The 15,915-nt window shown below is 49.2% G+C and overlaps 1 protein-coding gene across 1 annotated transcript in view; it reads right to left on the bottom strand.

The window, feature by feature from the left end:
• LOC149362309 (uncharacterized) overlaps nt 1-15,915 on the bottom strand; it is a 69,546-nt gene that overhangs the window by 31,367 nt on the left and 22,264 nt on the right. Inside the window, exons 3-6 of the mRNA XM_089572984.1 lie at nt 12,471-12,552; nt 12,024-12,111; nt 8,979-9,073; nt 7,544-7,711 (exon numbers count right to left, since the gene is read on the bottom strand). Coding sequence (XP_089429110.1) covers nt 7,544-7,711; nt 8,979-9,073; nt 12,024-12,111; nt 12,471-12,552 — 433 coding nt within the window. The remainder of the gene's footprint in view (nt 1-7,543; nt 7,712-8,978; nt 9,074-12,023; nt 12,112-12,470; nt 12,553-15,915) is intronic.

Below are 15,915 nucleotides of genomic sequence, written 5' to 3'. Positions count from 1 at the left end.
CGCCCGTGCTCTCGTGTGCTGCGGAATTGTAGGCAAACATTGCATACGGGAGCCACAAGTCCCAGTCCCGCTGGTCGCGCGAAACAAAATGCGACAGGAACCCGGGCACGGTTTGGTACAGTCGCTCCACCGCGCCGTTGCAAGCCGGATGGTACGGTGTTGTCTGCTTCTTAGTGATCTTAAGCAGCTCGCAAACTCTCCTAATTAGCTGCGACACGAAGTTCGTTCCCCGATCTGTCAAGAGTTGCCTCGGAGATCCATGTCGGAGCACGATCTGTTCGACAAATGCTCTTGCAACCGTGTCTGCTTTCTGATCTGGGAGTGCTACCGCTTCCGCGTATTTTGAAAGGTGATCGACAAATACTAAAATGTACCTGTTTCCAGAAGTGGTCGTGGGCAATGGGCCCATTATATCCATACCTGTCCGCTCGAAAGGAGCCGAAACCTCAGGGAACAGCTGAATTGGTGCTGGCCTGCGTCCCTTGGGTGTTTTTCTTTCGAGACAGGAATGACACTTCGCACAGTAGTCTCTAACATCCTGTCGCATGCCACTCCAAAAGTACAAACGCTCGACGCGCCTGCGTGTCTTCGCTACGCCAAAATGACCGGCGCACGGCGCATCGTGGAACGCGCGAAGAACCCTTTTTGTCCACGACCGAGGTATGACGACTCTCTCCCAAGCGGTTTTCTCTGGTCTCCCTTTCCTGGTTGGCCTCGTGCGCCGACACAGGGTGCCGTCTTTGCCAATGAAATAACCTAGCTGTTCAGGGTGAGATGGTGCGCCCTCTAAGCTTTTGATTATTCGCTTCAGGTCAGGATCTTTGCACTGCTCTGTGCGTAATTCGGCGGGGTCGACTACGGGGACAAACTCATCTATAGCTGACACGGCAGCTGTACGGCTGAGCGCATCAGCATTCAGATGTGTCTTTCCTCACTTGTGCTCCACCTCAAAGCAGTATTCCTGCAGCTGTAGATTCCATCTAGCGAGTCGCGAGCTAGGGTCCCTGACACTCATCACCCATTTCAGAGGATGGCAGTCTGTGACTAGCTTGAATTGGCGGCCGTAAAGGTAGCATCTGAAGCGCTTTACTGCCCAGACAACGCCGAGGCACTCCCTTTCTGTAGCTCCGTACTTCTGCTCTGTGGGGCTCAGCTGTCGGCTAGCAAAAGCCACGGGATGTTCTTTGCCCTCGATAACCTGAGATAACACAGCACCAACTGCGAACTTTGACGCATCTGTGGCCAAAACGAAGGGCAAATTAAAATCCGGGTGGCGCAACAGCGGTGCACTCATTAGCTTCCTCTTCAGGGCCCCAAAAGCATCCTCCTCGTTTTTGCACCAGCGAAAGGCGACATTTTTGGCTGTTAAGGCAGTGAGCGGCTTAGCGAGCTTGGCGAACTCCTCTATGTGCCTTCGGTAGTAACCGATCAGGCCGAGAAACTGCCGGACCTGGCGGACACTAGTCGGGGATGGAAAATCCGAGACACACCTTAGTTTCTCAGGGTCCGGTCGTACGCCGTCAGTTGAAACAACGTGCCCGAGGTATTTCACCTCGTTTTTGAGGAATTGGCACTTAGAAGGCTTCAGCTTGAGACCAGCTCCTCTGAGTCGCACCAAAACCTGCCCAATATCGCGCAAGTGGTTCTCAAAACTGTCACTGTATATGATTATGTCATCCATATACACGAAGCACAGCTTCCCCAGAAGACCCGCCAGGATAACATCAGCGGTTCTCTGCCAGACAGCAGGGCTGTTGACCAGACCCATCGGCATTCTTTTCCATTCATAGTGCCCTGAGGGCGTGTTGAATGCCGTTTTCTCAGCATCTGCCGGATCCATTGCTATCTGCCAGAATCCCGCCGCCATGTCCACTACCGTGAAGTACCTGGCAGAGCCCAGCTGAGAAAGCGTCTCCTGTATATTGGGAATGGGGTATGGATCGATGCGAGTTACGGCATTTAGTTTGCGGTAGTCCACCACGAATCGATACGAGTCATCTGGCTTTTCCACCAATAGTGCCGGTGCTCCCCATGGTGACTTTGAGTGTTCGACAATGCCGCGATCAATAAGGTCCTGCACCTGCCGCTCCATCTCCTCACGTTGGGAGTAAGGAATCCTGTACGCACGTTGGTAAACGGGCGATGAAGTGCCGGTTTCTATCCTGTGCTTTATAACGCCACAGCAGCCCAAATCCAGGTTGGACGCGGCGAATACCTCTGAGTAGTCGTTCAGCAAACCAGCCAGAGCCTCCCTCTCCCTGGATTTTACGTGGGAAAGATCGAACAACGCATTTGGAGGAGCCGAAGGACTAGCATGCTCCACAGTTGCGAGTACCGTATCGGTGGGCTCACGTTTCTCTATCGCAGATGTGAAGAAAGCCAATGTTTTGTTCTTGGGAAGGCTCAATGGCTGCTGGCTACAGTTAACCACCCGTAGGGGCACTCTGTGGGCGTCATTAACAGTCACGAGGCACGCGGCTGCCTTCAGGCCATTACTAAGAGAGTCGACCGGTTCAAGCACTCCCACGGCGCCGCTCTCTACATCTGCAGGCACATAAGCGTACAAAATGTGCTCCGACCACGGAAGGACGACCGCCTCATCGACCAGCTTCACGGCAACCCGCGAATATACCTTCTCTAATGATCCCACTGTTTGACGGGTGTCAATATCGGTACTGCGAATCTCAGCCCTGCTCCTGTTCAAAAACGGAACTTTTGAGCCCCCCGCAGTAACTTCTTCCTCAGAGAATGAGACTACTACCTTCCCTTTTCTCAAAAAATCCTGCCCTAATATACCTGACACTCCGTTTGGCAGAGACACCGTGTCCGGGCATACGTAGCAGGGGTGCTCCAATGCAATTCCGCCGAGAGTGAAGTGTAACCGGTAGAGCCCACTTATGCCAAGAGGATCCCCCGTTATGCCTACAAATTTGGTTGCCATACCACCAGACGCTTCCAACACCTCGCGATCCCCTTTCCTTCGAAGCGTGTTAAAGCTGCTTTCCTTAAGCAAGGTCACCTTTGACCCCGTGTCTATCAACAATTCCATGCAACAACCGTTTAACTTGCAACGCACAACAGGGCATGCCTCGTCGGCCACACAAACCACCACCACCTCATTACCCACTGCTCCCTCCCCACACTCATCAGGATGGGGAGGACAACCTAGTTTTTTGTCCCTGTATCTGGAGCCTCGCTGTAGGCTTGCTTAGGGCGTGTCTCGCCTGCTTCTCTTTGTGGCTCCCCACGGCGCACGTTTGGGCAGAACCTTGCGATGTGTCCGCGACCCTGGCACGCGAAGCACACGATTTCTTCAAAATCTCGCATACCGCGCCTGTAGCTTTGTGGCGGTCTCCGGTTTCCAGCGAATGGGCGCCGTTGAGCGCCCGCTTCAACCTGGCGTTCCACCTGCTGAGATAGCAGCTGCTCCAAGCGATCTAACCGCTCTGTCAAGAGAGCAACCTCAGGGTTGGGCACCGCTCTCTCTATGACGCGAACTCTCGCTGCGGCCGCCGTTAGCGCCTCATTTCGTTCCTCATCCAATGCGGCCGCCACGGCTTGGTCGAAATTGCTCGGCTTGCGCGAGAGCACGAACCGGCGCACGGGGTCTTGCAGACCAGCCACAAACAAAGCGGTCATTTCCTCTTTAAGTAGTTCCTCCGCGTATTTTTTCTTTAGCTGGTCTCCTTCCTCCTTCCTACTCAGCGTATCGCGCGCTAGGCGCTGAAGCCGCGACGCAAACGTTCGCACGTCCTCCCCTACCATCTGTCCGGCGTCACGGAACCTCTGTACCCACACATGACGTGGTTCAGTGTCGAAATGCTCGAACGCGAGCTTCTTAAATTCCGCAAATGATTTTGTGGATTTTACTTTTTCGTCTCGCCAAGCAAAATCATGAGCAGCTCCTGCCATCTTACACCTCGCCATTCCCAGCATTTGAGCATCGGACCATCCCCCCATTTTCCCAATATCTTCTAGCATGGAAAAGAAATCGCAGATTGGAACCCCTGTCTTATCCCCCGTAAACGTCGGAATGACGCTTCCTAATGCCAGCATGCTTGCTCCGAGCGACGGCTGTGGAGTGGGAGCTCCGTCAGTTACAGACATTTTTTTTTTCCAGCCCTCCGGTGCCTCAAGCCTCTCAAATGGGGGTCAAAGTCCCACAATCAGTCCCGTGATTCCCCTTTCATTACAATTTTGAAGTCATGAATGTCGCAGCATTCAGAGGACATTTGCTTTTGAGAGCCCACTTCTGACACCAGTGTGACGACCCCACATAATGCGCAGGTCCACACGGGACGGAGAGGCAAGAAGACACCGTATGGCTCAGTTTAAACAAAATGATGTAATCAATAATTATACATTGTACATCAGAGGCTGGGGTGTCCGAGCTTACGTGGCGACGCCGTCATGGGGGCGATGGAGGGGCTCCGGAGTTGCGATCCGTCGGTGGCTGGCAGAAACCGCGCGCCGTCCGGCTTCGGCGCTCAAGGACCCTTTTTCGTGAACGATCTCGTCCTCCGCGTGCCTTTCGTCCGCACTCGCCAGCTATATCTGCTCCGCCGGCCACGCCCGATCTCCTGTCTCCCAGGCTGGATTGTTTCTTTCTTCCTCCTTTCCACGGCGGCGCCGCGGCACCCCCGACCTCCCTCGTTGGAATGTCGTTTGTCTCCCGCCCGCAGCTTTCTTCTCTTGTCGGGTTGTCAGCCTCTCCTGTGTCCTTGTACGGCCAGGCAGCCTAATTGGGATGGCTTTCCCTCCCGCCGGCGCCTTTGTACCATTGTACCCCTTCAGTGGGTTGCCGCCGCTGGGGGCTCCGTCAACGCGGCGCCGCCGAACGCGGACCGTTTAAGGGGACACAAGGGAGTAGGACGGTTGAGCACAGAGGAGATTCCGCCGAAGATATGGGCCCTGGTAGCTCACGCACGGAACGTCACAACTTCCTGGCATAATATTTTGTATCGGTTAATTTAGTGTTCGTTTAACCTGTACGTCTGCCATTCCTCGTGCTTCCAATGACGTGGGCCATGGAGGATCATGTTAGCATGTTTCGGCTCGTGGCCGAAACATGCCATTGATGTCACTTCTATAGACACGCCTCCCCGCCCATGCTCCACTGACGGGCCGCCAGCGACGCCGACGGATGACAAAGCTCGACGACGCGTATTAAGGCGAAAGCCGTTAATGCCTCATCGTTGTCAACAGAAGGTTGTCAGCAGTGGTGTCGCGCTTTTCTAGTCATACCAGAAAAAAACCTTTGTTCACGATGGGATTCGAACCACCATCTGTCCGTTCCGCAGCCGAGCGTGTTGATGGCTACGCTACTTTCTGCCAACGCATATGTAGTTATCCTTGTCTAGGACGCTGGAGAGTGTTTGCACAAAGGCGTCGAATCAGACGGATGCCTCCCAAACGCCCTCCAGTGTCTCCAGCATTTGAGATTCACAAAAATATGTGTACTTAACATCTTAGCCACACATCAGCGACACAAGCAGCAACACCGCGCTAAAGGCTTTCGCCTCATCGCACTTTAGGCCAACAGAGTGGCCTCCCCAACCAGAATTTTTTACACTATTGATCACTTTCATCTGTGCTTCTTCCTTCTCGGATAAGAATCTACCGGACTGGATGCAGGGTTCTAGAGTGTCTGGTGCCAGTACCGCGACCAGAACGGCTTTTGACACGATTTACCATAGCGACCAAAAAAACCTAGATGAAAAGAAACAGAGAAACTGGAGGGGACAACACTTGAGCTCTGCCTAAAGGGTATGACATGATAGCGCTTCCGGTTAATGCCCAGATACGCGGAATTGGTCATTCTCTACTTTACTTTCCATTCATAGATTACTGGGACTGCTCATACGACTTCTGGCGCGGTGTTGCAGATGTTGAGCGATGCGCCACTGCCCTGCGATGGCAGGCGCTGCCACTGGCCGAGCTTGTAAGACACAGATCGCTCTTTCCGACCAACCTCTCGTCATCAATCGTTAATAGACTGCCACCTGCCACGTTGGTTGGTCAGTTTGCTCACTATCTGGTGAGAAGGTTGCAGTGACGTCACAAGGTAACGCAACGTAGGTGACCCACCTGCCCTCTAGCTCTTCTGGGGATTTTTCGTGGGGTTTTCGCGCACAGCCAACGACGCCGGCGACGACGTCGGCTTTTCGGCGACACGGGGCCCTTAACGCTGTCGAGTTAAAATACGACCCTTGGCGCATGACCCCGCACTGCAGGCCATGGCGCCACAACAAAGGCGTTTATTGGCGTGAAAAAGAACATAGACGTGGTATAAGTAAACGGAGCATGCGATTCATACTAGCTGAAATCATGCCTTCCCTATCTTAAATGACGAAAATTGTTTGTGAGAAAGCGCACTAGTGTACCCTACCACCCAGCGCACACTATAGCTGGCAATTTCAATTAGGCAACGCCCGAAAAATGTTAGCAGACAATAGCGTACTCCGTTTGCTTTTATCCTCACCTGTACGTGCATATATCATAACTAAAAGGAAACAGTCGAGGCTACTTTAACGGCGTGCGCACGAGTTCTATGAAAGCTACGATGCCATAATGGCTTGAGAAGTGTGGCTATCTGGGCCGGTTGGTACGTGGTTTCACGGATAAAGAAATGCGCGAAAAAGTCATTAAGTTAAAAAAAGAAAGACGTGCTCGTGTTGTCTCTCTTTTGCCGTCCTTTTTTTTTTCCTTTTCTGCTATTTTTTTCCCACCATTTCTCGATTCGATAATAACGGTTGTAGCCAGTCTGCCAGGAAAATGAGGCGTAGAAACAATTTGATGCGCATAAGTAAAGAAGCGGTTAATCCTTGTCCTACTTCTTGCATTGTTTGAATCTTCAACTAGACGTGAGGAGCACGTTACACGCGTTTTTAGAGACGGCATGTGCGCTGGATTTAGGGTGGAAAATAAAATAAATTGCGTCCAAATATTTTATAATTGCCACCGAATGTTACGCTCTAAGGGAGCCATAGACCCGGTGTGTCGCGATTACACTTGACGGCCTTGAATCGCGACAACACTTTCAATATATTCAGTGGAATGAATTAAAACACACACACACACACCGGCTGGAATTTGCTGTCTATTTTCGGCGCTTTGAAATGCCTCGACCCGTGCAATTACTGTAATTACGAGGAGCTACTCATGCTTTCAGACTGCTGCCACAGCTAGAAGGCCACATTTGTTTACCGTTCGCCAGCCTCAAACACTTCTCAATGTTAGACGAAAGTTTATCAGTGGTAGCGATATATGGCACGGGTACATTTCAGCATTTCAGGGATGCACTATTCAGTTTAGGCGAACCTTCCCAGGTTGCTGGGCTGGCAGTCGAGCTTAAGTCGCGGCTCCGTTGAGGTCTCCTCCTGGCACTCCCATGCTCTGGAGTCGTGAGGAGAGTTACTCTCACTGTATGGAGACTTGTAGCAGGGGGTTACATTGCCAGACACCCGACAACTGTTCTCTGAGAACCTTTAAAGAAGCCTGCGCGTTCGATTGCAGGATTCCCGGAGCGAGCATTCCGTCTTACCGTGCTCAAGGAGCCGGCTCCGGTAGGTCATGCCCAGGATGATCCAGAGCAGGCTGATCGCCTTGAGCGGCTGGACCGCAGCCATGTGCTTCTCCTGGCTGACCAGCAAGAGACGCTTGATGCTCGTCACGGCTGAGAGGGCCACGGTCAGGCGTCTGTGGCATGAGTCTGTGAGGAGGCGAGAGAGGAATAAGCACCAGAGGTGCCACCAAGAATGGAAAGTTACTGATGCGCTTTCAGATCGCAAGAAAGTGGTGTCAGGTAAGTGGAACACCAGCGGAAATGACGCGTTCACAAGGAGAAGTACACAAGACAACGCGTGAACGCGTCATTTCCGCGCGTTTTCCACTTACCATGCACCAACTGGCCCAACAAGCTACGCTTCTTCAAGAAAGCGGCGTCGCTTGCCAGTATGTGCTTAATGCAAAGGCACAGCATGCCTGAAATCGCCGCTTCAGTCGCCAAGAATACAATGCCAGCTTTCTTTTTGTGGGCGTTACCTGTGCGGCCTGCCATTGGGCTGCGTTCTGCCGGCTCCTTTGCCAGCTCTTTCACAGCTGCCACGAAACTAAGTCTTTGTAGTATTCTTCGCTTAAATCGCATTCACTGGCTATTTGTGTTATGACGTGTAAAACAGAGACTTTGGCAATTGGTAATGTTTGCTGAGGCGCTTCGCTTAGTACAGCGCACCTCATGTCGATATTGCATTTCGATGGAGGCGAACTTCTAGACGCCCGTGTACTGTGCTTTGTCAGTGCACGTTAAAGAACCCCAGGTGGCCGAAATTATCCGGAGCCCTCCACTACGGCGTCCTTCATAGCGTGAGTCTCTTTAGAACCTTGAACCTCTTGAAACCAAACCAAACAAAACAGCTCTGTGACCACTTGGAATTACTGCCGTTATTGCTCTTTTTTTCTGGACCTACCGCTACCTTGGTGCGAGTTAAAACCATAGCGTGCGTAAAAAAGATAATTAAACACTTCGTCATAGTGTTGAGATGCGACAAAATACTCGAAATAACGCGCGTATATTTTGAACTCGATGCCGTGAGCGCTAGTACATCCTACGAGCTACCGGCAACGCGCCTGGGGCAAGGTATCTACACTCACGTCCTCTGCGCCGAATTTGGCTCACGCACAAGCCAATGGCGATAGCTGCTAATCGATGACCTCCTGTCGCGACGTAACTGCTACTACGAATGCCACCCACGCCGTAAACCCTGGACGGCCTCTGACGCTTTTTCTCTCCATGTAAACTGTACCGATTGCTGTGCCAGTAAGTCCTCTCTCTTGCCCTGATTTACCCTTTCAAAGCTCCCCAATAAAGCTTGGCATACACTACTGCACGTGAAGAGGAGAAAGACACGAAACGGTGGCTTACGCCAAGAAACCTTTAGCGCCTAGCGTAAAGAGGGCACTGGCGCATGCATATATACCAGCGATTTCCTTGGACGAAGTTTCCTTCCTGTCCCAGTAGAAATGCAGCAGCGTCGAGAAGGCGACCAGCGTGATCCACACGATAAAGATGCAGCTGTAAGAGAAAAAGAAAAAGAAATAAAAAGTTAGACGCCGTGCTACGCAAGGCAACAGCCTTGATGGCGAGGAAAACGTGCTGATCAAAATCGCAGCGTCTGTTTTTGTCGAGTGCATTTCGCCATCATCGGCACAACAACATCGGATTTGGTGTTGCTTTGAAGGCGTTTTCCGTCTCTTTCTCTAAGTTATGCACGGTACTTTATCAATCTTTTTTTAGACGGCAAAGCCGCTACAGTGAGAGCGAAGGTCAGTAAAGAGTAAAACATCCTTCGTCAGGCACAACTGCACGTCGTTAAATTCTCCGGCATGTTTTTGTCGGCATTGAAGGAGAGCGTTTGTCAAAAGTATACAGCCCAGAGGGTTCGCTTCTGTGTTATGTGAGCGCGGCTCGCTAAGCAAGGCCGACGTTGCAAAACTCTCGAAGGAGGCAGGAACTCAAGTCCTTCCCATTCCGAAAGCTAGGACTTCTGCGGGCGCTTCAAAGCCCCGCTACACGTTTCAGAGGCAAACCACCTTGGCTTCTTACTTTTGATAAAGGGCTTATAACTTGTTTTCGCACTAAGTAAGCCGAAGTTATTGTGGTCGTGTGCCGTATAAGGTGCATCGTATTGCGATGAAACACGAGCAGATGGTTACATGGGTTCCTGTTTGCACTTTTGTTCAGCTTTTTCAAGCTGTAACCGTCTGTAGACTTATTTTCTTTAACTTGGAACTCATTTACTTTGCTATTGACTCCAAGAAATCCCTCTGAAATGTACAACTTTGGGACGTCTTTGCGTATCGATGTGTTAGTGTTTCATGCTTTTGTAAACTCTGCAGGTTTGCAAACCCCTTCGAGTGGCTAGCTTTGTGAGCGAAGAAAAGCCGACGCCCTATGTGTATTTGCTCGAATGGTTTCGCAATTCACCTAAAGGACTTGCAGGGAAATGGGCGCTGAATTTTCCCCGCACAGACACTCCTACTTCTTATGGTCGCCCTCTATTACTGTTGCTATTCGGTGGTTCTTCGTGCGACCGCTACGGGGCGCAACGGTTTTTGCGTTCACAAACCCTGCTCACGTGGCCAAGTAGCAAGCCTTACAGGTATCTAATAACTAGTGGGCCTACTAATTATGATAGCTTCAAGACGGCCCGTACCATTGTAGGCTCGCCTGCGTAGGTGAAAAACTCAACAAGATGACGCTGCAAAATTTGAGGATCAAAAATACCGCCCTCTGCAATGAGCAGACGGGAAAAGACGCAAGATAACGTTGACTTTATGATCCACATAGTGCATCTTTCCCTCAATCACAGAAGGTGCTTGTTAGCGCTTCGTGTGTGTGTATGTGTGTGTTAGCACTCCTTTCGTTCCACGAGCTCATTTCCGGCGGCTTGAACGGGTGTGCAGATCATCCAGCCAAATGCAATAAGAAATGGCGTTACCGCAAACGTCCGTTACGCCAATGGTGACACTGGCTCAAACGTGACACTCTTGCGTGTGCTTGTAATGATGATGATGATGATGTCCTCAGGCTTAATGGCGCATACCAACGACGGGGGATTGGCCAGGGTGCATAGCGGATACAAACGCACTCATGTACAAGGAATTGAGTATATTGATAAGTTTGGGACGTAGAGCTAGAATTTGTACAAAACAAAGAATATGGAAAAGGAAAAGTAGTGAATTCACATTCTAGCAAAGTAATCTACGAGATGAAGTTATATAATGGTAATATAATCGCACACATGTTTCAGGGCATGTCCCTTGGGGCTTGCCCAGAAGGATAGGAAAATCGGAATAGATAGAGGAAGCCCGAGTCGAGCGAGGTGGATCTCCAAGTAAATTCTGCGGAGAGCAGCGAACCACCGGCAGTAGAGGAAAAAGTGTTCTATGGACTCAATTTCACCATAAGACTCACAAACATTGGTTATAGAAAGCCCCGATTGGCATAAATAAAGATTGAGCCGCGGTATCCAGCAGCGGAAAAGGGTCATGGACCCCTCACATTGCCTCGAGCTGCACATCCGCACACTCCAAGGAAATGCAAGGTGTTGAAAATCCGCTGCAGCAAGAAGAGGCTCATATCTGCTTCTACTTGTTTTTGAAGAAGAAAATAAATGACACAGTCAGTCGTATGTTGCCCCTAACCAATCAGGATTGCAGCTGTGTGAGAGAGAGAGAGAGAAAAGGACGGAAAGGCAGGGAGGTTAACCAGGCGATGCCCAGTTGGCTACCGTACACTTGGGGAGGGGAACAAAGGGGAAAAAAGAAAAAAGAGCAGCAAGGAAATGAGTTTTCTAAGTGTCCAGCGACCACTATGTCACGGGGACAGAGGGCGCGCACTGAAAACTTAAAGATTATAGGCGGGAATGCAACCCCGAGTCCCTTAAGAAATTCAGGAGCGATTTTTTGCAGCTGTTTTTCTAATTTCACAAAGTATCTGATTTCCACTCTATTCTTGCTTCATGCAGACGCGTTCCCACAAGCACCTACCACGTTGCGGGTAAGGCAAGTTAAAGAACTTCCTCTTTGTTTTTTCACTGCTTTTTTTTTTCAAGCAAACTTTCCGTGACAGACGTAATCATGACTCGCGCAGAATCTGGGCTTCACATGGACCGTGCGTCTGCTCCCACTTTCGTTATCTACATCGTTATCCACGCGTGGCCGAAGCTATTATTGAGGTTACCGGAAATTCTGGCTTATCATGAATATGACTGACAACGATGCGAAGGCAGAGGTGCTGTTTAGGTTGTTGGTCTAGTTTAGTCCTAGGTGGAACGGCGCCGGCACCAACCGTTACCGATTAATGCACACAGTACTGTTATGTTGCAATCGATAAGCAAAGCGCATTAACACTACGTCAATGCTTGATGTGCACTGTTTTGCGGCTTAAAAAAAAGTCTGGTTTGCGCGTCGTAGACCACACGAGGGTGATAAGCGCAGAAAAGAAAACAAGCGAGACGTACATTAGTGCCAGCTGTGCATGGGTGAGGGTCAAATCATTCCGTGAGCGGCACGCCGACACAGTAGCCGTGGTGCTGGATCCACTGAACACTGAAAATGGGGGAAAAAATTGAACAGTGTGACTGAGCCATGTACAAAAATCGTCATTTGTCATGTTTTGCAGCTAAAGACAACATCGAATTGCAGCTCCCTTAAACTCTAAAAGGAAAGAAATTACAGACTCACAAAGGGATGAACCGAAGCTACCAGTGAGTTTGAATTTGATATCTTTACTCGTGAACCACAGGAAAAATGTCAACTGACCATCGAGATTAGGAATTGTCTTACTTAACGTAGTGTAACTTTGTAATTATATTTTAACTGCACAAGGACTGTGTCGTATCTATTAATCAGCAATGCAAATTCTTCCGAGAATCTTTGGATGCAACGAGATATTGAAAGGTGCTCACCTTTCTCTATCAGTGCTTCCAGTTCATTTCCAGAGCAGTGGGATGGGACGCAGACGCCTTGACGAATCCTCTTCACCGAATTCTAGAAATAAATTTCAATCAAAATTTATTTAGGTTAATATAGCGCATAACTTTTTGCCCTCAAACCTAAGCATCGATTTGTTATTGGCTTTCCAGCTGAAATTCGCCCCAAAAACATTAAAACCCGCCACAAACGACGGGGGAGAACATACAACAGAAATTATTCACTTAAAATAATTGTCTTCCGGAATATTTGCTATGCACGTCGCAGTCTAGAGCTTCAGAAGAGAGATTACTGAAGCCTACGAAATCCATAGACCCAAGACCAGTACGTAATTGCCGCCTCAATTGCTCTGTCGCACAAAGAACTACGCTTTCTTAAACATTGCTAGGGAAATGCGCACAGATGGTCATGTGTCACTGTTGCTGTGGGCAGAGCTCTTGTAGTGTCATTCTTGTCATTTGTATGTGTGTGCGTGCTTTCTTCCGAGATTGTTCGCCACATGCCGCCACGGTGGCTCAGTGGTTATGGTGCTCGGCTGCTGACCCGAAAGACGCGGGTTCGATCCCGGCTGCGGCGGTTGAATTTCTTTGGAGGAGAAATTCGAGGCCCGTGTACTGTGCGATGTCAGTGCACGTTAAAGAACCCCAGGTGGTCAAAATTTCCGGAGCCCTCCACTACGGCGTCTCTCATAGCCTTAGTCGCTTTGGGACGTTAAACCCCATAAACCAAACCAAACCAAACCAGTATTTAACGTTAACCAGCGGCAAACTCTCAATAAAGATTAGTTGTAAGTTCAGCGCCGTGTCTGTGTACTCGTCTCGTACTCTTCTTTTGAGCTGCAACGATACTGATGTGGTGGAGGGTTACGGTGGGCACTTAAGGTCCTTACGGGCTAAAGGCACTTCAGCTAAAAGCTAAAGGCCTTTATCACGAAGGTCTTTCAAAAAAGGCCTTCTGCTCAAAGGCCTTTACCCGGCAGATATTTACCATAAAGGCCTTTACCCTAAAGGAAACTGGGTAAACAGCTGGGTAAAGTCTTCCACCCAGGTGAAGTCCTGACAGGTGTACACACCTGGCAGATTGCCCACTACCCGGTGGGTAGCTGGGCCCCTGCCACAAAGCAGGCTTCAGGGACGTACAGTCCTTGTCAAAAGTAACCAGGCTGCATGGTTTGCTTCTAGCTTGTACAGTGGAGCCCTACAGCTTCCCTGAAGCTGAAATGGTCGTTAAAGGTGAGGAATGGGAGTCTTCTTACCTTCCAACACCTTTCGATCTTTAGGAAAGTCACAAGGGCTCCATTATACAATCAAGAAGCAAACCATGCAGCCTGGTTACTTTTGACAAAGACGGTACGTACGTATGCCCGAAATCGGAAAATGCGCCTAGTAGTGCCACCGTACTACCGTAAAAAATTGAGCTGTACAAATTCTGGCTACCAACCACTTCTAAGGTTGGCTCTGTCTTTGTCAGCCTGCTACCTGACTGAATTATAATGTCGTCATCTATTGAGCCTATTTCAGGCGATGCAGAATTGCATAAATTGAAAGCGAGAGTCTGAGAACCAAGGTGCATGGTTGCCTAATGCGAGCCGATTACCTTCTGCCTCATAAAAAGCGTGAAAGTGAAAACTGGAGGATGACAACATTTAATACTACGGTCAGTTAGCATTGGTCGCAGTTGTTTTCGGCTGGAAATGTACAGATCGAGAGGGTTAATTTTACGTGCTTCGTATGAAAACGCCTCGTGTTTTGCGCAGGCATAGGTTCAGAATTTTAAGCACCAGTCGAACCCCCGTCTTAGCACGTCGGCGCGGGCAGCGAATCGCTTCGTTTGACTGGTCTATTCGTTAAAATAAAAGCACATTAATTTTCTTAGCAACAGATAATTTTTGCCTGCTCAAATTTAGCAGCAGCTTGCTCGCGCAGTTTCTAGTCAATGAGCAGATTGATTGCTGCATACGCTAAAACCACTTGAAAGATAGCCACACCGAGCTGCTGCTGTGTGGAGTTTCTTAAATAGTAAAGCGAGATTTCTTTGTATATGTGATGACGCGTGCGGCATCGAGGAGTCGAGGAATGTGACGAGTTGTTGAAGAAAGCTCGTTTGCAGTGATCTGTTCCCGCACTTGACTTGTGGAACATTTTATCAATGGCAGATCGAAGCTAAATTTATTTTATGCAACTCAAGAGAAAGCGTGTGAGCGTTAAGCTTGAAGTATTTCCAGAAAGTTGCGATTGCGCAGTTGGACTGACAGGTTAGTAAAATTGAGTTGTATAAAACGGCCGAAAATGTATGCATTTTGCTGCGAGAATTTCCGGCCTTAGAAAACTATGCGTGGTTCACATCACTACAATATTCTGATTCCTTCCATTTGATGTAGATTGCATTCTGCTTTCTGCAACCAATGCAGCACGCTATCATTTTCGCAAATTTGTTTCTTTTTTGTTTTCAACAGATGGTGAGTTGTAAAAACAGGTGCAGTTCTGCATACCGTGTGCAGTTGTTTAAGTAGGAAGATGGTATTTTGAAGAGAGAAGCGAATGTACTTTCTCCCACCTGGCTGGGCGCCAAATGGTACCTGCGCTTCTCAGAAGCGTATCTGTTGATCTGCGATAATGAAATTACGACAGGCTTCGTAGTCGACGGTGCTGACACAAGTGGAGGTAGGAAGGGTCTGCTTTCTGTCGCCAGATAACTTGGTTGTGCGACTAACAGCAGACATGGCTTAATGCGACTTCTGAGTGAAGCTTGTGCATGCCCATCATTCTCGGACAAAAATTTTGAAAATTAGAAAATTTTAAGATACTCTTATGAGAATATTGAAGGTAAACGTCCATTCTTCTGACATGTAGCAAGATGTTCGTTTTAAAGTGCTTCCATCGATCGCATGGGACAGTTAAGTCCGCCATAGGAAACCAACGAGGAACACTTTTGACGACAGCAAAAAAGTTAATAGAAAAAAAATACGCAAGACTGCCGTCGGTTATTCTGTGGATATATTGATTGTTATAGTGAAATCTTGCACTATATGAAAAATTGAGCTCATAAACGGTTTCCAGCTCAAAATGGCATTTGTCCAGAATTGTTGGGTGCTTGCATTTGAAAGTCGTTTCACGTTTGCTTTTAAATTTTAAGCGTTTTCTTATCGTTGCGAAATCGCGATTACGTGCTCTCAATAACAGGCTGTATCAGTTAGGTCTCGCCCTATTTACGCCAGAGTATGATCTAAACTGAATTGGAATGCAGTTGTTTTTGAAGGAAAACGCGCATGGGATCACGGTTGCTCTGGAGATCGTGCAGAACGAAAGGGTGCTTCGTGTCGTTAATCTGGTCTCGAGCATCAGGGGTCCCTGGGGCGTCCGAGTTTTTCTCCAAGCCTCCCAGCGCACTTGGAAGGGGCGAGCGGGTGTAGTACTCTGC

This window comes from Amblyomma mixtum, chromosome 2 (genome assembly GCF_055824585.1).
Source record: "Amblyomma mixtum isolate Tamu chromosome 2, ASM5582458v1, whole genome shotgun sequence".
NCBI classification, from domain to species: domain Eukaryota; kingdom Metazoa; phylum Arthropoda; class Arachnida; order Ixodida; family Ixodidae; genus Amblyomma; species Amblyomma mixtum.
Note: the sequence above shows the minus strand (reverse complement) of the source record. Positions and strands in the feature narration are given on the sequence as shown.